This window comes from Osmerus mordax, chromosome 12 (assembly GCF_038355195.1).
Source record: "Osmerus mordax isolate fOsmMor3 chromosome 12, fOsmMor3.pri, whole genome shotgun sequence".
NCBI classification, from domain to species: domain Eukaryota; kingdom Metazoa; phylum Chordata; class Actinopteri; order Osmeriformes; family Osmeridae; genus Osmerus; species Osmerus mordax.
The window spans coordinates 8080803-8104184 of NC_090061.1; the positions used below are offsets into that span (position 1 = coordinate 8080803).

General features: G+C 48.5%; 1 protein-coding gene across 1 annotated transcript in view; it reads left to right on the forward strand.

Annotated features, from left to right (window-relative positions):
• Positions 1 to 5463: 5463 nt before the first annotated feature.
• LOC136954542 (teneurin-1-like) overlaps positions 5464 to 23382 on the forward strand; it is an 85008-nt gene continuing 67089 nt past the window's right edge. The window contains 5 exon segments of the mRNA XM_067248167.1: positions 5464 to 5683; positions 7905 to 7947; positions 7949 to 8184; positions 19342 to 19422; positions 19899 to 19974. Coding sequence (XP_067104268.1) covers positions 5464 to 5683; positions 7905 to 7947; positions 7949 to 8184; positions 19342 to 19422; positions 19899 to 19974 — 656 coding nt within the window.

Consider the following 23382-nt stretch of genomic DNA (forward strand, 5'->3'; position numbering starts at 1 on the left):
GTGTGTTGTTTACACTGGGTACATACTAGTGTGTGGGTGCAGGGTCACAGGAATTGTGTTTGTGTTTGTGTGTGTGTGTGTGTGTGTGTGTGAGAGAGAGACAGAGAGAGACAGAGAGAGTATTGATGACTGTGATCCTGTTTGGTTAACTTAGTTCTAATAGCCAGAGATTTCAGGCTTGGTCTCCCGTGAAAACTCAACCACAGTTTGTGACGAGATTGCTGTCAATCAGCCAACACGGCCAGCAAGCCAGTCGGCCAGACAGTCATTCAGTTTGCAGTCAGTCAATCAGTCAGCCAGCCGCCAAGGCAGTCAGTCACACGTTGTCATCAGCATTCAGGTTCTAGATTTCTTTGCCCATTATGTGCCCTCACCCTCTATTTCTTTCTCTTTTCATCTCACTTACTCTTTCTCTCTTTCTCTCTCTGTTCATCCATGACTTAAGCATTTACCCATAGTGTGGTGTGTGTGATGCCTGTGGTTGTGTTGATTTGTGTAGGATACTGAGTAGGGTCCTATGGACCCCCAGTCTGAGCTGTCATGTCACACGCCTCAGGAACTGTGTAGGAACTAACCAATGGAACAGATAGCTTATTAGTCAGACAGTCGTCAGGGACAGCTCTTCTCTGACAGACAGACACTTTTGTTTACTCCCACAGGACCCCACGTCCTTTTCCACTCTCCGCTGGTACAGGCCCTACCTGCCACTCCAAAATCCGCCAATAGAGCCATCCTAACTGTAACCAAGAAGACAGGGAGCTGCAGTGTTGTCATGGCTGGGACTGTAGTTTACTACTGCATCACGTCTCCTAGATCTTCTTAATTTCTCCGGAGGCCCGTTTAGTTTAGGATTAAAGTAAAATAGGGCTAAGTTGTTCCTCTTGAATATGTTGAGAAGCAGAGCAAACAAGAACATTGACCCCCGCCTCTCCTAGACAGTCTCCTGGTAGCTCGGAAAAGAAAAGTGTTTCCCTGGAAAGATTTCGGAAGGGGAATGTACTAAGGAAAAGTAATCTGCAGACACATCTTGGTCGGACGGGCAGACAATCCCTAAAGGACCTGCTAGTGGTATTCTGGAAAGCAAATATTGTCAAATGGGATGATCCCTCCCTATTTTTACACTGATCATTTTTATATTAGTTTTACCCAATCAACATATAAATCTTCTGTTCTCTTTCTTTTTATTGTTCTATTTCTTTCCTCTCTTTATTTCTCTCTCTCTCCCTTTACTATATTGCATCATTTTCTCTGTTGAGTAGGTGCTAATATAATTGCTCAGTCTCTGCCCGTGATTGTGTGTGTGTGTGTGTTGTTGGCAGCCATTTTAGCGTCCCTGTTTCAGTTTGAGGCTAGCCAGAGTCTAAATCCTGTATAAATCTAACCCGAGACACTCGACTCCATCACTTTTGTAAGCAGATTAAAACACACACACACAGAAAACACACACACACAGGTCTGATCGACAGTGTCACTCACGGTAGGAGTGCTCTGATGGGAAAGATGAACTTGACCAAAGGGCCTATTTGACATTACTACAATAATAACACCCCAGGGTCATACTCCCCATATGCTATATGGAAAAGAGAGAGGGAGAGAAATAAAGAGTGTGTGTGTTTGTGTGTGTGTGTCAGAGCAGGGGGGGGTCGTTGAAGTGACAGAAATAGAGAGATTAAAACTATTACTCGTTCTACTGTAGTGTAAAGCCCATGTGACTCACATACTTATGTCACTGTGAACCAGTGGGAACAGACAGGAGTTCATAATACACCATTGAATTAAAGACTTTGAGTGAAGCCTCTCTATTTATAGCCATACTGTAGGTTTGGACTTAATCCTCGAATGTAGGATTCAGAATGTTATAATCCCTAAAAGTCAGAACTAGACACAGACTGAGATACTAGATGCATCCTGTGTTAACATCTATTATCTTGTTTTAATCTTTTAATATCAGTGTTTTTAACATAACTTCCCTTGCACCATGAATGAAAGCCCCAGTAAGTCCTGTTTAGATGTGGCACATATAGCATGTTACTGGGTTTCTGTGTTGCTGTGTTGGTTAATACGATCGTTGCAGCTCCATGTATCTTCCCTGCCTCGCTGTGGCACGGTTTGTGGTGAAGCTTCTAGAAGCTGTGATACATCATGCGAAGTTTGCCTCACCATGGGATGTCTGTGTGGAGAGTATACCGTCCTACATTGTGGTTGCATGCTGTGGGTTTCACGCTGGCATACATTAGGATGATCTACAACAGAACAATGTTCTATAGGTTTAGTTTCTGTTTTTTTAGATACTGTAGATGGGGGAAGGGTTGTGTATATATAACTGTGTTTGTCTTTAAACCTGGGTTTGTTTCTGGAGGAGAGAGGAGACCAGACTAGTTATTTTGACACGGTTCACCCTGTATGTCTGTCCATCCGTTCGTCTCTCTGCATGCCTACCAGTCAGCCTACTTCCCTTCCAGTCAGTCAGTTTATCTGTCTGCCTGTCTCTCTCCCTCTGTCTGTCTGCTTGTCTGTCTATCTCTCTCTTCATCAGTCTGTCTGCTTGTCTCTCTCCCTCTGTCTGTCTGCTTGTCTCTCTCTATCTCTCTCCTTGTCAGTCTGTCTGCTTGTCTCTCTATCTCTCTCCTTGTCAGTCTGTCTGCTTGTCTCTCTATCTCGCTCCCTCTCAGTCTGTCTGCTTGTCTCTCTCTATCTCGCTCCCTCTGTCTGTCTGCTGGTCTCTCTATCTCGCTCCCTCTCAGTCTGTCTGCTTGTCTCTCTCTCTCTAGCTCACTCCCTCTGTCTGTCTGCTGGTCTCTCTATCTCGCTCCCTCTCAGTCTGTCTGCCTGTCTCTCTCTCAGCATGGGTGTCAGCAGGCCAGGTGGCTTCCACCCAGATGTGTGTCCCAGAAGCCGCACGCCGTCTGTCTTGTCTGAAGCAAGCGGGGCTCCAGGATACAACCTCCAGGTTTTGACTTCAAACCCCGGCACCGTGCCCCCTAATGGGCACCCCACGGCGGGCTCAAATTAGCAGGGATAACCCCCGCTAGCAGGCTCAATGCTCTAAATACACCGGCCTCAGAGGGAAACAGAGCAAGGGAGGGAGAAGGAGGGGTAGGTAATGAAGGAGACTAGAAGGGTTGTGGGGGGAAGGAGGAGAAGAGTATTGGTGGAGGAGAAATTGAAAACAAGATCCGGGGAGAACGTTGTGAAGCCAAGTCTGGTCTGGCCTTCGTGTGCATGGCATTTTGTCGATAGCTTCCACTAGGATAACCAGGGAAGAGTACGAGGGGGGGGAGGGGGGGGGGGACAAGCTTGTAACATGGAAACAGCTGTAGCGTTTCTCACGTAATATTGAAGATGAGAGAATGGAATGCGTGCACGTGTGTGAGAGAGTGTATATCCGTGTGTATGAGTGTTTGTGGATTCGGGGAGAGAGAGAGCGAGACAGACGGCAGAGAAACAACAGTCAGTGGGTAGGTGGGTAGGTGGTGGGTGGGTGTCGGCCCGCCTGCAGCTTGCCTGAAGCTCAAAGGTGTGCAACATCCTTGGCTCTCATCCTCACCAGAGAGGAGCTGACACCATTCAGTCTTCTTCTGACTGAGCAGCCTGGATGACAGGCCCTTCTTATCCCTTCAAACACCTCCCGTATGACTGACTTGAGATGTGGATGGATGCGGATGGATGACAGTGGCTACTGACCTATATACAACGAATATCAATTGCATATTTGTGCGTTCAAGATTTTTGAGTTTTGTTTCATGTGAAGTGCTGCAGGCATGGAAGAGGAGGCGTATTGTTAGTGTGGGGGCGGGGCAGTCTAGTGTGGGGGCGGGACAGTCTAGTGTGGGGGCGGGACAGTCTAGTGTGGGGGCGGGACAGTCTAGTGTGGGGGCGGGACAGTCTAGTGTGGGGGCGGGACAGTCCCCTTACTGTTCTGCTGTGGTCTTTTTGGGGACTGAGGGAATGTGTGTGTGCAATCTACAGTGTACCAGTGGGACTGCATGCAAGTGTCTGCCTGCATCTGCGTCTGATGGTGTGTGTGTGTGTGCTCGGCTGTCGTCCTGGCCGTCCCCATCTGTGTCTGACTGCATTCAGGGTGAGAGAGCGGCCAGTCGAGACATGCTCTCAGGTGGAATTAAAGAGGGCCTCCAGTGGTTTGAAAGGTCAGCTGTGAACTTGTATCAGACCGCCACTCGCTGATCACGCCTGTTGCTAGCAGCTAGAGGCTAACGGCGTTGGCGGATCTGTCTGGGCTTGTGCGTGGACGCGCTCTAATGGGCCTGATGCATGGGCTGCAGCGGTCCCCGAAGAGGTCAATACCACAGCACTTTGTCTCTATGAGCAATGACCCTCTCAAGCTCCATTTAGAAGTCTCATATCTGGAGGAAATAGGTCGTAAAGGCCTCTGGCTTGGCCGAGGGGTGCAGGGAGAGAGAGAGAGGTAGGAAGAGGGATAAAAGATTGGATGGAGATAAAGAGGGAGGCTGGGAGGGAGAGGGAGAGAGAGAAAGATGGAGGGTGGGAGAGAAAAATAAACAGGGACAAGAGAGAGGGAGAGAGTGTATGAGAGAGGGAGACATGATGAGATGATGCAGTGTGAATGAAGTGTTTGCTAAATCGGCCCTCTTGTGTTCTAATTGGACGACGGATCGATCCGGAGGAGGCGGTGTGAGCAGTTGGCCTCGGTCCGCCATCAAAGTTGGGTTTGATGTGTCTCAGATGAGCGAGAGAGGAAGAGAGATGGAGAGAGAGGAAGAGAGAGGGAGAGAGCATAACAGGTTCTCTGTGTTTGTTTGAGTTTCCCTAAAGGAGAAGGAAATTGTCGAATTGTGTTTTGTCATCTTCGCTGAGTTCTCAGATTTGCAGATTATTACGTGACTCTGACTTTGGGGAAAAGTGTGAATAGGCATTGTTATATATGTCACTCAACCCTAATTTGGCGTGAAACGGTGTTGCTACTGTAAAATGGTAGTAAACTATTGATTGTGTCAGGAACTAGTGGTGTAATAAATATACTATTGCTGACATGAGCATAACATTTTTAGACACGCTCATCATCTTTGGTGGCCATGCTAGCTTTGAGTTCCTTGCAGCCATGGAGAAGCTTATGGGTAGTTTAAAACCAACCTGCTGTAACTGAAAAGCAGGTATTAGAAGGAGAAGCCAAATAGTCATTGTAAATGTCCTGGATAATTGGGTGATTAAAGCAATGTGAAATTGAATTGTGGAAGAATAATAACCCCCTTCCTGCTCTTTACTTTCCTCTTTCTCTTTTTTCTTTCATTCCACCTTTCTCTTTCTCCATTTCTCTCTCACTCCATCTCTCCACATTCTCTTTCTCCGGCGTCCCCCCCATCTCCTCCAGACCTCTGTATTGTGGTCTTCCTATCTGACTGAGAGAGAGAAAGAGAGAGAGATACCAATTCAACCACAAAAAGAGAGAGAGAACGGCACACCCAGCGGAGGAGAGTTGCAGCCATGGAAGAGATGGACAGCAAGCCCTACCAGCCCTTGTCCAAGGGACGCCATGAGATGGAGATGTCCTACACGAGCTCATCAGATGAGAGTGAGGATGGGCGTCCAGCTCGCCAGCAGTCCTACACATCTAGAGAGACCCTGCCGGACTACACACACGAGCTCCGACTCACTCTGGGAGCCCATCGAGACCGACAGAGTAACTACAGCCAGCAACAGCCAGGTAACCCACACAAGCATGCTCACACACACACAAACTCACGCACACCTGCAGAAACACACTGTGTGTGCGCCAACACACACACACAGTGTGAGGAAGTGCACACTCTCAAAGGGGCCAGTGTGTGTTAGTCATTAGTGGTCTAAAGGAGCCAGACAGACAGTGGGAGATAGCAGATTACCGTCTCTCTCCAGAGCTGATGGTGTGCTTCTCTCCCACGGCTAAACTGGGTCAGTCCACCCTCCGGCTCCAGTCTCACCTTTTTTTCGTGGACTCCACCGCCGGCCGACACCCCCCCTCTCCCCCCACCTCCCCCCGTCTTCCCCCCCTCCCTTCTCCTTTCACATGTCATCCACTCCCCCCTCCCATCCCCCATCCTACTCCCTCCCCACCACCCAACCCTTTGTCCTCATCCCCTCGTCTCCTTGTCTCCTCATCCACACCCCTCCCTCCCTCCATGCTGGCAGGGTGAGGAGAAATGGGCCGAGGTCCCTCAGTCTGATGGATGTAGCCTATGCAGGTCATGTGTGGTGTTAAAAGAGAAACTGGACCTCATCAGGGCAGGCTTCTCTTTGATCAATAGATGGCCTTCTTGTGTGTGTGTGTGTGTGTGTGTGTGTGTCTGTATGTGTGTGTGTGTGTGGACTGTGCGAGCATACTGTGTGTGTGTGTGGTGAATGTGTGCATCCATGTGAGTAACTGAGTTTGAATGTGTTTGCCTTTGTGTGTGTAATAGGGATCGAGCGAGTTTGTGTGTGTGTGTGTGTTTACAGCTTGTATGTGTGTTTTCCAACCTCTAACCACAGCCCCTGCAGTAGGTCCATGTGCATACTGCTAACAAGAATACTTGTCATTCATGGCATCTACAACACCTGCTTGTTTCTGTCAGTGTGAATGCAATTTTAGGACTTTGACAGTTAAACTTTATTCAAGTGTATTCATGTAAACAGAGAGTAAAACAGTGAAGCTTGCATGCACACAAGATTGCGCATTCATTACAGCCCGTCAAAATAGGTCCCCCACTGCAACATAGTATGGGCATATCATGTCTACCATCTAACCTAGATTTGAAGCAGGACAACCTTCCCTCTGCTCCCTTGAGACAGGGTTTGAGGTGGGGTGAAGGGAGGGGGGCAGAGGAGTTGGGGCAACAACTGCATGTTCAATCTCAGAGATAGGGTGGGAACACAAACTTGTAGATCACCAAATCAGAAAGGTTAGGGTTCCAGCTGAGAGCAGTGTGTTGCAGAGGCATACACTGTATATATACCATGTGGTTTTATTTATTGGCAAACAAATATTTTCTGGGAAAACACAGTCAGGTTTGTGTTTTCTATGAACAAGGAGGAACTAGACGAGGTGTATTTAGGTATTGTATTTTGCCAGCGTCTGTCAGAGGTAATAAAGCTTGAGATTCATTTCAAAGAGAGCTGGAGGGGAAGAGCTGCAACAAATGTATCTTTAGAAATGATATGTAACTGCTCCAATTGGGAAGTAATTGTTCAAATCAACCCTGATTATCTGCTAGTGGGAGTGTTTTTTGTTGTTGTTGAGAATGAAAAAGATTGTTAGAAATCTCTCAATGTTCAAGATCGAATCTTTATTTTAGTGTGGAATACTATTAGTAAATAAACTCCTGCTAAAATATGCTGATGGAAATTATAGTTTTATTTTTCTTCTGCTTTTCAGTTTTTTCCAAGGTTTCTTTAAAAGGGTTGTCACTGTCTGTAACAAACGTATGAAAATGTGTATAAATATAAAAGATATAAATGTGAAGTATCAAATTATCTTGCACACAGTACTAAAACAATCTAATGAGGACAAATATGAGATATTTTGACTGAGTATTTAGATATTTTTACTTAAGAGCTAAGAAAAGCTAAGAATTCTTATTTGCGGTATAGTGCTCAAATGCAGTGGTGCATGAATCTAGACAAGATGGCTGGTGTGTAGAAACTGCTTCTAGTCTGATCTCTTTATGAGTCCTGAGACAGGCAGGGGTTGACTGTGTGATTACCACTGCATATTGAAGGATACCCTACACGTCTGATCATGTTTTATTTGAGTTTATTTTGTCAAGTGTTCATTTATTCATATTATGTGGTAATCTCTCGGTCACTCTTCCTACACTCTCTCTCCCCACACTTTCCACTCTCTCTCTCCCCACACTTCCCACTCTCTCCCCACACTTCCCACTCTCTCTCTCCCCCCTCTCTTCCCCCAGACCTGGAGTTCTGCAAGCCCTCCCAGATGAGGAGTCCAGACTACCCCCCGTCTGGAGGAGGCAGGGCATCAGCGCCCAGGGGCTGGGCGTGGCTACTCCCTGGGGGTGGGCTCGGACGTGGACACGGAGCCTGAGGCGGACCCCTCCCCTGCGCATGGCCTGCAACACATGTGGCTCCGCGGCATGAAGTCTGGCCAGAGCTCCTGCCTCTCCAGCCGAGCCAACTCTGCTCTCTCCCTCACCGACACTGAGCATGACAGGAAGTCAGAGGCGGACAACGGTGAGCACGCTTCCTGTGGTACTTGCTTCCTGTATGAGTGTCGTGGGGATTGGATTTGGGGACGACAGCTGTTGTTACAGCCCTGAGGAGGAATGTTGTTGGACTTTTGGGGAGGTGGAGGGCTGTGGAGGGAGGAGGGCTGTGGAGGGTGGAGGGCTGTGGATGGTGGAGGGCTGTGGAGGGTGGAGGGCTGTGGAGGGTGGAGGGAGGAGGGCTGTGGAGAGACGAGGGCTGTGGAGGGTGGAGGGCTCTGGAGGGCTGCAAGGGAGAACGAGGGGGGGTCAGAGAAGCAGTCTGGTAACTGGGTGGGGTGTGGAGCAGGGGGTAAATGAGACATAGTCTAGTGGAAGGCAGCAGGGGATGGCTACGGAGGATTGGGAGACAGAATCCTGAAACCTCAAGAGACTTGGAAGGTTGCAAGACTTGAAAACTGGTAAACTGGGAGGTTGTAAGACTGGGAAGCTGGGAGGCTGGAAGGCAGGGAGGCTGGAAGGCAGGGAGGCAGTAAGACTGGAATGCTGGGGAAATTCGAGGCTGGGAGGCTGTAAGACCGACATTCTGGGAGTCTGTGAGGCTGGGAGACTGGAATGCTGAGAGAATAGGAGGCAGGGAGACGGGGAGACAGGGAAACCGGAAGGGTGCCAGGTATGTGTCTTGCTCCGCCGGGCTTGGCTCAGCTCCCTACAGATGGTAGAGTTAGTTAGAGACGCACACAAACAAAGATGGAGCTCTCCCAGCCCTCCCCAAGGGCAATGTCTGTTTACACGGCAGCTAGAGGTGGAACGCATCGACTGGCAGGATGGAGAGAGGGAGAGTTTGAGAGATGGAGACTTAGAGAGGGAAGGGTGAGGAAGAAACAGGGAGAGGGGGTTGAAGATGTGGGGTTGTGACTGGCTTGTTTATGTTGGGTGGGTGCCAGGGTGGTGTTTAATGAGAGAAGGATTGGATACGCCTATTCTTCGCGATGCATGTCTGCCCCGTGCAGAATCAGAATCACACGCCAGAGAAAGAGAGAGAGGAGGAGAGCAAGAGCGAGGAGGAGAGAGGAATGAAGAGACAGAAAGGCAAAGGGAGAGAGGGAGAGAGAGAGTATGGGAGAGGGAGAAAAGAGGAGGGTGGAAGAAAAAAATATTCTGCGCCCTCCGTATTACAAAATAATCAATTTGCCACAGCTTTGTGCGTGCAACCGAGTGGTATTATCAGCCTAGTGTGGGGACTGTCTCCATCCAGGGTCATACTGAATGAAGAGAGGGGGAGGAAAAGGAGGAGAGGGGCCTGAGAGGTGGAACTGAAGAAGGAGAGGGCGATGAATAGAGGAGGAAGAGGCGGTGGGGCGGAGAAGAGGGAATTGTTTTGAGAGGTGTGTGTGTGGGGGTTTGTGTGTGTGTGTGTGTGTGTCTTGTAACAAGCTTTTGACATTGTGCTCAGAGGAATAGACTAGCTTACCTCTCTCTTGTCCACAGCTTATAATGGGGTGTGTCATAGCTGTTGAAATGTACAGACTGCAATCCTGTTTCCCGCTGTATGCATCACTATCTCTCTCTCTCTTTCTCTCTATCACACACACACTCACTCACTCTCTCTCTCTCTCTCTCTCTCTCTCTCTCTCTCTCTCTCTCTCTCTCTCTCTCTCTCTCTCTCTCTCTCTCTCTCTCTCTCTCTCTCTCTCTCTCTCTCTCTCTCTCTCTCTCTCTCTCTCTCTCTCTCTCTCTCTCTCTCTCTCTCTCTCTCTCTCTCTCTCTCTCTCTCTCTCTCTCTCTCTCTCTCTCTCTCTCTCTCTCTCTCTCTCTCTCTCTCTCTCTCTCTCTCTCTCTCTCTCTCTCTCTCTCTCTCTCTCTCTCTCTCTCTCTCTCTCTCTCTCTCTCTCTCTCTCTCTCTGTGTGTCTCCTCCACAACATTGTATTTATTTTATATCCTTCTATCTCTGTCTGCCTTAACCTCTCTCCACCTTCATCCATCCAAAACAATGTCTGCTCCCTTCTGTCTGGCCCTTTCTCATCTCAGCCCCCCCCTTCCTCTCGCTACCCCCCCTGTCCACCCCTCCATCTTCATCCCTCCATCCACCCTCCTCCCTAGACCAGCCAGGTGTGTTTGTGCACCCTCTACTCTAGAAGAGGTGAGTGCCCTGTCACGTTCCTCTTCTTCTTTCCTTCCTCCTTCCCCTTCTCTTCCTCCTTCACCTCCTCCTTCTCCTCCACTTCCTCTTCCTCCTTCTCCTCCACTTGCTCTTCCTCCTTCTCCTCCACGTCCTCTTCCTCCTCCTCCTCCTTCCTGAAAAAGTAAAAAAGCCCAGGCTTCCTAACATCAACTAAAGTACATAATAAGTCAGCTCGACCTTGCTCTCCCTTTGTCTTCAAAGATGCCGCTTTCTCCTGGCAGGCCTGTTAACGATGCCAGCTTCACACACAGGCTTTTGTTCCTGCCCTGATTGAAGCTGACAAGTCAATTTACAGGCGATGTGTGTAGATGTTTGTGTGCGTGTGTTTAGGGTGTGTCACTATGGGATAGTTTTCATGTTGGTGCATTTCTGTGTTGACATTTGAATATGTGTGCGTGTGCGTGTGTGTGGGTGTGAAGGTGTTTGAATGTTCACAAGGATGGTTATTTGTGTGTAAGTGTGTGTGTGTGTGTGTGTTTTAGACACCCCCCTCCAGGTATGGGCCAGAAAAATAGATAGCATTACTGAAGCCCTGACAAATACAGAGAACATCAGCATGTCGAAGACATGACTCCACTGCCGCAGAGAAGATTAGCTATCACCAAAAAGACTGGAGACAAGGGAAGTTCAGCTAGAGTTTACTACTCACACACACACACACATTTACATGCATACATTCACATCACACATACAGTGCAATACAGTCACCTTTGTGTACATGCATACACACACCAGGGGAATGTTTCTAGTTTTTGAAAATCAATATACACAGAGCTTTCTAATGCCCAGTTATGAAGAGAGTATGGGTGGGAAAGGGTGGGGAAAGGAAAGGAGGAGAGAGAGACTGAGACAGATAGAGAGAGTGAGAGGCAGTGCAGTGCAGTACCGTGGTTGAAACCAACAGCCTGGATTAGCCTTATCAACTCAGCTGAAAACACCATTGTCCTCCAAATTAGACAGTAATTAATTGGTCTCTCTTGCATCGACTTAATCAGATGGGAATTTAGCTGCCTCTTAAAAATGTCTCTTTGTGTTTTCTTCTGGCAGCAATACAACAATTATTCCCGTAACGATCTTTAAATGGCTGCAGTCGAGCTCGGCTGAGCTGCGTTCACAGACGCCAGCCCAGGGAGAGGTTCAGGAGCCGGGAGTGGCCGGATAGATTTAACAAGCAGACCAGACTAAAGTGACTGGCTAGCAGGCAGGCTGACTGACAGGCTGCAGGAGAGACAGATACATATGTCGGCGGAAGTAAAGATTTGAAGTAGTTGTTTTGGCAGTGTTCCCGAGTTGTACTTGCTATATTTACTTGTTTGTGTTCACTCAGATCAGCAGAGTTTGTATGTATAAGTGTTTGTGTGTGCTGGGTGTTTGATAAGAAGCAGGATGTTCTCAGATGGCTTCTCAACAGGTTTTTTCAGGAGATTACACACATCTGATGGGGGTTGCACTCATCTTTGGAGATTCCACTTTATGACGCAACTATGACATTTGCCAAGCAATATGCCTTCCAAAGCAGTTAGGATAGGATTGCCATCTTTTGATGGAAGCTCTTTAAGTTGTCAATATGTAGGGCATAAGAGCACCATGGAGCAAGGCTTGAGTTTGACGGTGGTGCTTTCTCTGATGTCGTGATACTGTATGTGTGTGTGTGTGTGCTAATGCACACGTTTGATGTCATGCAAGTGTGTGTGTGTGTATTCAAGTGGCACTCCTCCACTACAAGACACATCCCTACACCACAAGTCCCAGCTCAGCACACACACACACAGACACACACATACAAACCCAGGGGGGTTTTCGGGAATGGATTTGTCTATTAGCTTGTAAAGAACATTGCCCTGTCTGGTATTGATCATTGAAGCTGAAACGTTTAGGCTCTTTAAGTTGTAGAGTTGATCTAGTGGTACACAGACTCCCCAGGCACTTTCACGAGAGTGAGAGATGATGAACTTAACCCCGGCGCCATGCATCTGCCCGAGGAAACGCCACAAACGCCCCAGCGGCCGACCTGGAGATGGGAAGGCAGAGACGGCGTGCTAGAAGCCCTGATGGATCGGCGATGTTTGTTATCACGTGCAGCCCGGCCCGATGGCCGCCGAGAGAGGACGAAGCTCTGTGTGTGTGCTCCCTCCCTCTCTCCCTCCCTCCCTCCCTCCCTCCCTCCCTCCCTCCCTCCCTCCCTCCCTCCCTCCCTCCCTCCCTCCCTCCCTCCCTCCCTCCCTCCCTCCCTCCCTCCCTCCCTCCCTCCCTCCCTCCCTCCCTCCCTCCCTCTCTCCCTCTCTCCCTCTCTCCCTCTCTCCCTCTCTCCCTCTCTCCCTCTCTCCCTCTCTCCCTCTCTCCCTCTCTCCCTCTCTCCCTCTCTCCCCTCCCTCCCTCTCTCCCTACACGGTCTCTGTTTTCTACTCCCATTCTCTCCGATGCAGGCTACAGCTCTATAGCCCAGTGATCTGAGGCTGTTGGAACTACAGTAGGTGTCGCACGCGCGTGTGTGTGTGTGTGTGTACATGAGGTGTCCTGGCGGGGGTCATGGCTCATTGCATCCAATCTGCAGCCCACCCCCCCCTTCCACCTTCCCCCCCCACCAGTCATCCCCCCCACGGCCCACCTCGGCACACACCACCACCATCCGTCCACATTTTCCAATCGGTGCCATGGCAACCACTCCCCCAATTCTGTGCTTCTTGCTCATCATGGAGACAGAAGGAGCTGCATATAGGAACTCACGCATACACACACACACACACGTTGTTTCAGCCCCCGATCCTCCCGTGGATAGAGCCGGCGACGGTAATTCCAGCGTCTTATCCTGGGGAAGGAGGAGATCATAGCCAGGGAAGTGGAGGTGGAGGAGGGGGCAGTCGGTGTTGGGAGAGTGCTTTTTTAAACAGTGAGAACATAGCTTTAAGCTGTTTCCAGCCCACGGGCACAGTTGGAGTATTAAAATGAGAGGGGAACAGTGAGTGGCACATGAATAGGACCACAGTGGATGCAAACAATAGCTCTGAGAGTGTACTAAAAGATTAGTGGATTCTGCCTGCTTTGCTGGGCTTGAAGGGGGAGAGAGAGCGAGAGAGAGAGAGCGAGAGAGAGAGAGAGACATTTGTATGTGTTTGTGTATGAGTACACGTGGATGGTGAGTGTATGCCGTGGAAGGGGTCAATGGAGTATTTATTTTGGAAGGTCTGAGAGAGAGGCGAGGCGAGACACATTAAACACAGCTGGAGTGACAGGAAAATGTGCGCTGGAACAGAGAGGAAATTAAAATGTGGGCTTTGAAAGAGAAATTAATGTGTTTTATATTTTTTTATTCTAAGCTCTCTGTGTGGGCCTAGAAAGACAGTTATTTTATTAAAGCCATTTTGAAGGCTTTATTGTAAGACTAACAGAAGAAAGGAAACATATTAAAAACTCAATTTCCTTGACGATGTAGGACACACAGATGTTCTTTGTTGTTTTTTCTAAGGTTGTTTTTCACAGCATATAGACCATAACTATAGCCAACTGTGAATTTTTGTTGGACAAAAAGAGCACAGCCCACTGAGACCCCTTGGGGCCTGGAGTCCTCTGTACCGCCACAAGCACTTGTTGCCAGTAGTAATGCTGGTCACCATGTTGGCTTCAGCAGCAGGAGATGTGTGCCAGTAGCACTTGTTGGCATAGTGGCTTATTTTCATTCCTTGTCATCAGTAATGGTTACCTTACATGGACTTCGGTGCCAGTAGCAGTTAGTGGCATGTTGGCTTCAGTGCCGGTCGTTATGGCTACCCCAGTGACTTGATGCCAGTGGAACTTGCTGAGCCTAGGTGGCATCAAGCCCTGGCACTGCTCGGCCTGTCTGCTTGTGTACTGCCTGCCATCATCACCTTGCAGCTCTGCCATCTGTGGCCACGCTGGCACCGGGGGCACGGTCTCACCCCTCTCCATGGCACTGCAGTCTGGATCAATGGGCAATGCCAGGAGGATTACCATCTCATTGTTGCTCGATTTATGAACTGAGTGCTTCCATAATCAGGAACGAGAGAGAAAGCAGAAAGGGAGAGGTGAGACAATACCAAACAGTGAACAAGGAACAGTGTTCCTCATTTCATTATCGTCCGGTTCCACGTTCCAATCTCGTCATCGGAGACTTGGCGAGCGGATGGATGTGGCTGCATGGCAACTTTTGTCACTGTCACTCTGTCTAATTGAAAAAGCCACAATAGGATGGTGGAAAGCTATTAATTGTAGCATTTAATTAAGGTAAACATTAAACGAAGAGAGTTTTAATTGGTTTCTCTTGATGAGTGTGGGGATCTTGGGTCACACATATCTGAATATGTAAATAACCGCTATCTCCTTCAGGCATTGGCTTAACTCTCTCTGGGGATCATAGTTCTCACATACACACACAAATACACGCGTACACACACACTCTCTCACACATGCACACACCCATACAAAAAATCCTTGGTTCACACCACTGTCAGGAATACAAATGTAGCACTTTTATAAAGTAACACTGACATGATGTATGTCGGTGCTGAAAGCTAAGCCCTGGCTCTCAGTGGAGATGCATTTGTTCAGATAAGACATGACAGATTGACACAAGACATTACCTTCATATTTACAATACAAGGATTCATCCCGAGGCCCCAAAGCTAAGGGAGCCCTTGCGATGTGAATAGCAGGGCGGTCGACATAGTGGGGTGTGTGTGTGTGTGTGTGTGTGTGTGAGTGAGAGAGAATGAGTGTGGGAGGTGTGTGTTTGTGTGTGAAAGAGAAATATAAAAGGCTAGAGAGACAGACGGAGACAGAAAGACTATGATAATGTGTGTCTTTGTGTGTGTGCGTGTGTGTGTGTGTGACAGAAACGTTTGTGTGTGTTCATGCATGGTTACATGATTGATTGACAGACTTGTGATGAGTTATAGGAATCAGTTTGTCTAACTGTGGTGTGGATGAATAATGTCTCCCATCACCTCTAATTGCATGGTTATCTTTGTGTATATAAGGATGTGTGTGTTTGTGTATCGGGGTTTACATTTACATTTATTCATTTAGCAGACGCTTTTATCCAAAGCGACTTCCAAGAGAGAGCTTTACAAAGTGCATAGGTCACTGATCATAACAACAAGATAGCCACAAAACATTGCGAGTAGCCAAAACATGAAGCACACATTGTGAACAACCAAAGTAAGTGCCAAAGGGAAGAACCATAAGAGCATGTAGTTAAACAAGTTACAATTAAACAACATGAACCGCTATACGTGCAAGTGTACCTGTGGAAAAAACAAGCAACAATAATAAAAACAATATATCACAGCGAGTACAAAAAATTTAAAACAGTTACCACTAACCACAAGAGCAACAAGTCTCTGAGCAAGAGTCATTGTGATCCTTGAGGAAACTAACATCGGGTCAAGCGAACCATTCCTAAGTACCGTTGTACTCCCGGAACAAGTGCGTCTTGAGCCTTTTCTTGAAGGTGGAGAGACAGTCAGTGTCTCTGATGGAGGTGGGGAGTTGATTCCACCACTGGGGGGCCAGACAGGAGAAGAGCTTGTGTTGGGACCGGGCGGTCTTGAGCGGTGGGACCACCAGGCGGTTGTCTGAAGAAGACCGTAGGTGACGGGTGGGGGTGTAAGGCTGCAGGAGAGACTTGATGTAGACGGGTGCAGTCCCGTTCACTGCTCGGAAGGTCAATACCAGGGTCTTGAATCTGATACGGGCCATGATAGGTAGCCAGTGGAGAGAGATGAGGAGCGGGGTAACATGGGAGCGTCTGGGTAGATTGTAGACCAGGCGGGCCGCTGCATTCTGAATCCTCTGAAGAGGGCGGATTGCACATGCTGGGAGAGGGGTTGGAGGAAGAGACCCTCCGGTCTGCCTAACAAATGGTCGTTGAGTGAATGGTTATTGACCTGTGAAGTGAAGATTCTCTGAAGCAGTTAGCTGGAATCCAACACACATATGCATAAAGACACACACTCATCCACACTCCAAACCCTGTGTTACATGGGAACGGGGCCTCACAGCAAACAGAGGATCGTTGCCAGTGCTTCACAATCATGGAGGTGGAAGTGACGGCCAAACAGATGCTTGTCGCCATGTCCAAATAGATTTTGGGTGTGTGCGTGTGGGTGTGTGTATGTGCACACACACACAAACAGATGTTTTGTCACCATGAGCTTGTGGCTATGTTTCTGTGTTTCTGGCTAGGGCACATTCAGGACACACATTTCCAATATTTATCGACCTGGGAGATAGAGACACACACACAGTCACACACACACACACACATCGTTACACAGTCCCCTATTGAACCGCACAGGTTCTCAGACACACACAGTCACACACACACAACTCATCACACGAGTAATAAGATACAACGTAAACAAAGATGATGCTATGAAGAACATGTACAATTAGACGTTTGTAAAAAACAAGCCATCACAAAATGGCCCGCAATAAAGCATCAAACACAACAGGAGAGCGTTCTCTGCATAGCAACACTGGCCAAACCAGACTCAGGTGTGGGCTGAGAGAGCGATCACAGTGTTCTGAAGAGCTGAAGACTGATGCTACTTAGAGAATTTAAAATATAAGATTTCCAATATTTTGTGAATATTTATTTTCTCTTTCTCTCTCTCAGTCAGATAGGTCTTATCTACTCTCTCTAAGAGAGAATGAGTGTAGTCTGGGGGCAAGACCTCGGCAGAATGCTGATAGTCAGCTTATAACCTTTTCAGAGACAACTCTGCATGTCTCCCACTTTTGAGGGAGTAGAAGGGAAGGAGGGAGAATGGAGAGAGGTTGAAAGAGAGAGAGGGGGGGTGGAAGATGTACAAAGAGGAGAGGAGGAGAGAGAGATAGGGGGGGAACAAATAGGCTAGTGAAGGGAGAGGGTGCGTGGATGGAGGGAAAGAGGCAGGGAAGGAAGGATGGAGCAAAGAGATATCTGCAGTTATACGTTAAATTACTCTGAATGATGCATGCACATAGATATGGAAATGTGATATCGTTGCTAATGTGTGGCCGCCAGCAGAGGGGAAGAGAGAGCGAGAGGGAGCGGGGGAGAGATAGAGGGAGGGAGCGAGTAAGAGATGGGTGGAGGGGAAGAGGGAGGGAGCGAGTAAGAGATGGATGGAGGGGAAGACTGAAAGCACATCGTAGGAGGTTCTAGAACCCTGCCTGGGAGATGGTCTGCGTGTGAGATCCCGACAATAATGCTTTTTCAAATAAACACCCATTTTTGCTGTCAGAGACTGATAATATTTTAGTGAGGGTTTGATGACCTGGAGACCATAGAGGAGGAGATGATTACGACACAAGGCTCGGTTTAGAAAGTGGGCTTGGACTCTCATTTGCAGCAAGAAAGGCACCACTGAACAAATACTGTGTTAGAATGATTTAGAAATGTGTTTTCACGCACACACGCACACAATGCACACACACCTTGAAGCCTTTCCCCCTCACCTCCTCCAACCACCCACAGTGAGTGTGAATTAACAAACACCATGGAGCTCCCTGGCCACTGAAACATATTCATCAAATAGACCTAGATACCTCTCTCTCTAACACACACACATATACACACATACACACAGGTGCATATTCCCTAATAATACCAGAATCTCTTTCTCTCTCTCTTTCTCCCTCTCTCTCTTTCTGTCTTTTTTTTCTCTCTCTCTCACCCTCTTTATCTAACTCTCTGTCAAATGACTTCATAACCCAGTTAGCAGGCGCTTCCAAATTTCCATATTCTTGTGTGTGTGTGTGTGCTGGTGTGAGTGGGTGTTTCTGCACCCATGTGAAAATCGATACGTAATGAAGCGCGTGGGTGGAAGGAGAGGGTCGGTGGGTGTGTCCATGGGTCAGAGGTGCAGAGAGATATCGACTGGCGTGGCGGCGTGGGCATCGCCAGACCACAACAACGCCTCCACGACACCTGATGACATCACAGGGTCAAGTGAATAACCGGAGCACTTTTTTTCTGGCACCAATCAGCCTTTCTGCCAATACCTCCTCATACACACATGTGCGCACACACACAATCTTTCTTAATTCTCTGAATTTTCAAAAATTAAAGCATGGTCAGGGCTGTTAACCCTTGTGCTGCCTTCGGGTCACATGACCCAAAGGTTCATAACGAACCATCGTTGTGTTTGCCCAATTTTACCCAATACAAAAAAAAAAGAAAAAAAAATATTGTGTGGGGTCTGAGACAGCCCAACGGTTAAAAGAAAATGCTTCACTTTGTTTTTGTATGCGGTAAAGTTGTCGCAATACGACGGTGGGTCACAATGACTGATGGGTCAGAATGACCCGAAGATAACACAAGGGTTAAGTATCAGAGTGCGTTCTAAAAGGGGTGTCATTTCCATGTGACGTAGGCAGACTACATTTCCATGGTGTTGAGAGTCCTTGTGCTATGTGAGATGACAGGGTTAGCATGTTGTGCGTGGCGAGAGACGTGGCAGTCACCCTGAGACGTAGGAAGCAGCAGAACATCCACAGCGGGGCGCTCTATGCGTCAGGCAGCTGAATGAGCGAATACACGTCATGTGATCAGTTTAGTCCAACATACTGTAAACATACTCTTGCATGCGCACGCACGCACACACAGCATCATATCTGACATTGTGATAGGCTCCATCTTCTTATGGCTACCTGGTAACCATAGCTATTGGAAGTCGCTTTGGATAAAAGCGTCTGCTAAATGCATACATGTAAATGTAAACCATAGCTACTGTGTCCTGTCTGACCTGACCATGATTTTGACATTGTCACTGTGAGTAGGAGGATGCATTTCCTGTTGAGCCTTGCCCATGTCTCTCTGTCCTTTGTGAGCAGAGCGCGTGCGCACACACCCTCACCCTCACACACTCCGACGCACCAACCGTTGCATTCAGACTGATAGATTTATTATAGCATGTCAAGAAAGTGCCGGCTTCACATTTCAGCAAAATGGACCCATTTGGCGGACGAACTCCCATCCCCACCCTCCTCCCCCCCAGCCCCAGTATGCCCCGCCCTCCCCTCCCCCCCCCCCCCCCCCCCCCCAGCCTGCCCGTCCGCCCGCCCGGCGACCCACTCAGGCGAGTCCATCCTCGCACCAAATACATGTTTCTGTCACAAGCTTCATGTCAGCTCCTTTTTTTGCATGAGCGGGATGGAAGGTGTGTGTGTGGGGGGGGGGGGGGGGAGGGGCAAGGGGGGAGGGGAATTTTGACAGTACTGACTTGGAGAGAGAAAGAGAGGGAGATGGAAAAGGAAAGAATTTGCACTGCTGGAGCCTTAAATGTTTTACCGCCTTAATGGGCCTCCAGAAATAGCCGCAGTGTTAATGTCCTCAGACTCTGGGATGGTGGAAATCAAAAGTGTGTATGTGTGTGTGTGCATGGTGCATTGTGTGTGTGATGAAATGCATGCCCGTGTGGGTGTGTGTGTTAAAGGGAGAGGGCCCTCATGCAAGCTGTCTTTTGTGAGTACGTGTGAAAGTGAGTCTATGGGCTCTGACTGAGAGGTGCTGACATGAAGATGATGCTCCCTGAATCTGGGGGCTCTCTCCCAGACAACTCTCCAAGGAAGGTCTGCTCCCTCTGGCAGCTCTCTGGTGCGGCCCAGAGCCCAGCCCTGATCTTCTGTGGGTTGGGCCAGAGCCATGTCCTATGGGTATCCGGTATTTAATAAACAGTCTGCGGGTAAAACAAAGATTTACCTTGTCTTCACCTCACCCTCCAAGACAATTAGGCTCCATTCCCACTGCAGTCCCTCACAGATACATAACATCTGAGCTTGATTGATCTTGTCTAGCACTGTGGAACTGATCAATGGGCTCGTCTCGGGAAATTCACCCATGTGACACTCCATGCAAGATCAACCAAACACTTGACGTATTTGACAGATTTGCAAATAGTATTTGACGCAGACCTGGACTCGAGCCAAACACTGAAACCGTCCAATGCAATGTCAGCCTGTCCTTATAAGGGTTACTCAATAATACCAGTCCTTGGTTTGTTGTACAACTTCTTGTTTTTAACTTCTTTTGAGAAGTTGGCCATCGTGCTGTGTCGTTTTCCCCTTCAGACGGTCAAAGAGGGGAGTTAGTCTATCGATTCTGCTTCTCTTAGCAGTATCCTTAGCCTGTAGCCAATCCATACTAAATGTATTACATATGGTTATAGCCACAATGCCCTTTCCAGCAAATCACATTTGGCTTCACTGGGCCGTCTTTGAAGAAGCAGCCTTTATCAGAGGCAGGTAGAACGGAGTGTGGCCGGTCTGAAAGAGACAACGGGGGTCACATCAAAAGGAAGGAAGAAAGGAGGTGAAGAGGAGGAAGGAGGGAAGGAGGTAAAGAGAGAGAGAGGAGAAGAGGAGGAAGGAAGGAGGTAAAGAGAGAGAGGAGAACAGGAGAAAGGAGAGAAGGAGGTAAAGAGAGAGAAGAGAAGAGGAGGAAGGAAGGAAGACACAGGAAGGAAACATGTAAACAGAGGGAAGAATGCATGGATGGAAGGATGGTTAGGTCAGGAGACGAGGAGCTTAGAGGAGAGAAGCCTCAAGGTCGAACCCTCACTCACACAAATTCACAAAAACATATATACACACACACTAACAGACATACATCCAGACCCCTTTCCTTGGTGTGAAGCATCTCTGCATCATGCCGTAGAGTTGTGATTGTGGAGTACTGCCATCAGTGGCTTTTCTGTTAATGAGACTCCCGCTCTACCTCACTCTCTCTCTCTTGCTCTTTCACGCTTTTCTTCTCTGTCTGCCTTTCAGGCAATAATAGGGTCTATATGGTATAGAGTTGAAGCATTTAAAGGAACTGGAATTGGCTGTCTGTCTGTCTGGCCGGCCCAAGGTCCAAAGCCTTCAATGCATTAAAGGAAGTTTGGAACTTTACAGCAGCCATTATCCAAAGACAGTTTCTCTCTCTCTCTCTCTCTCTCTCTCTCTCTCTCTCTCTCTCTCTCTCTCTCTCTCTCTCTCTCTCTCTCTCTCTCTCTCTCTCTCTCTCTCTCTCTCTCTGTCTCTGTCTCTCTGTCTCTCTGTCTCTCTCTCAATATACACCTTATTCAGTATCATGTGAGACAGAGTGTACTGAGCTAAATGAATCCCTTCCAAACAAGTCACTGTGTGCGTGACAGGATCTCAGTGCTATGTTGGTCTGTAGGAAAGAACACTGTGGAGCTCCCATGCAGAGTGGACCTCCTGTTGGCTGCTCTCAGTGCACCTGGAATAGTTTATACAGCCTCTCTATCTCTCTCTCTCTCTCTGCAGGGGTTGTGTGTGTGTGTGTGTGTGAGAGAGAGCTTGTGAGCTTGTGTTTGTGTGTGGCTTGTGTTTGTGTGTTTGTGCACTCTGTGCGCATGCAGTAATTACTGGGTGTGGCCTGTCTCAGACAGCAATTGCTCAAACTTATCTTGCTGTGTGCGCCTTGCGCATGTGAGGTGTGTCTGTATGTAGTCAGTGTATCTATATTTGACAGTCAGACCCCCCCCCCCCTACTCCCCCCCCGGTCTGTGTATGTGTGTGTGTGTGCATGTGTGTGTGCGTGTATGTGTGTGTTTGAGAGCACAAGCTCTTCTCAGTGCCTGTCATGCAGTTCTTTGGCTTTCTGACAGACAGTTCCATTAAATCCTACAGAAGCGGTAACCCGCGGCGACAGGACAACGCCCCCTCCGCGGGATTTGCCCATCAGGGCTCTTCAGATGCCTAACAAGGAAGTAAACATGACTAAATTGTCTGGTGGATTCAGAAGTGGATGTGCCTGTTGTCACAGTGCTGAATGCTGTGTGTGTCTGTCCAACTGAGGTAGCTAGCTCACCTGTCACGGAACAAGCAGAACATAGGTGAACAACAATACGCCTTACAGTGGAGCAACTGAGCTAAGCGTTGAATGTACTGCCCTTAGGTAGGACAAAAACATGTGTAACATAATGCCTGAGAAGGTTAACTTGGTTCATTCTTAGTTTTTTAGTTAACATGAGAAGAGACGAGATGGTGGTTTGGTCCTTCCCTGTCTGTTTATTATTAGCTGGTTATTTTCAGCCGTGGCTTTGAGGATGCTAGGTGTGACCTGTGTGTATGTGTGTTTTAATCAGGGAGAGAGGTATGTGTCCTTGAGCCTCAGCGCAGGGTCAGGGGAACTTGTTACCCTCAGAGAGAGACCAGTCTGGAACAGGTCTGGCAGGGCCCACTAAACACCCATTACCCTCCATCGCGCTCACACACTCTCTCTCACACACACACACACTCACACACACACACACACAACACACACAGAGCTCTTGGCTCAGGATCCCGGCGGTGGACTTTTGGCAAACGCTGCCATGGTAACGGGACAGCCTGCCATGCTGGCTCCCTAGGCTCCTCAGAAAAGTCAAATTACCACCATCACCTCTCAGGGGGAGGAGGGGGGGGGGGGAGGGGGAGAGGGGGAGGTGAGCAAATGAGAGATTGAAAAGGAAGCGAGGGAGAAAGAAAAGAAGTGTGGTCGAGGTGGGGAGGGAGGTGTAACTTGACATTTTGTGCACCGACAACAGGAAATGCCACCCCTCTGTTGTTTCTCCCTCTCCTTCTATCCATCTCTCAATCTCCCCTCTCTTTTCTTTCCATCTCTTGGTTTCTCTTACTCTGTATGCCTTCACCTTTTTCCCCTCCCTTCCTGTCACGCCTTTATGCTGTACTACAGCCTCTTCTGTAGCATATCTTTCCTTGTATCTGTTTCTCAATCCCTCTGTCCATCTGTACCTTTCCATCACTCTTCCCTCCTTCTCCCATGACTCCTCGCACCGCCGCCAGACTGCGGGTGTCTCTCTCTATCCGTCGCTCAGGTGTTTGTCCTAACCTCCTCTCCCTCTTCCCAGTCCTTCTCCTCCCACCGGTCTGTTAGGAACTTACTCCAGCCCTCTGCCCTTGTCTCTCCCTCCTCAGGGTGTTGCATGCCCGAGCCTCCTGTTTCTCCCTCTCTCTCCTCCCTCTCTCCTCTCTCCCTCTCTCTCTCCTCCTCCCGGTCTGTCACCCCCTCTGTGCACTGCCTGCTACAA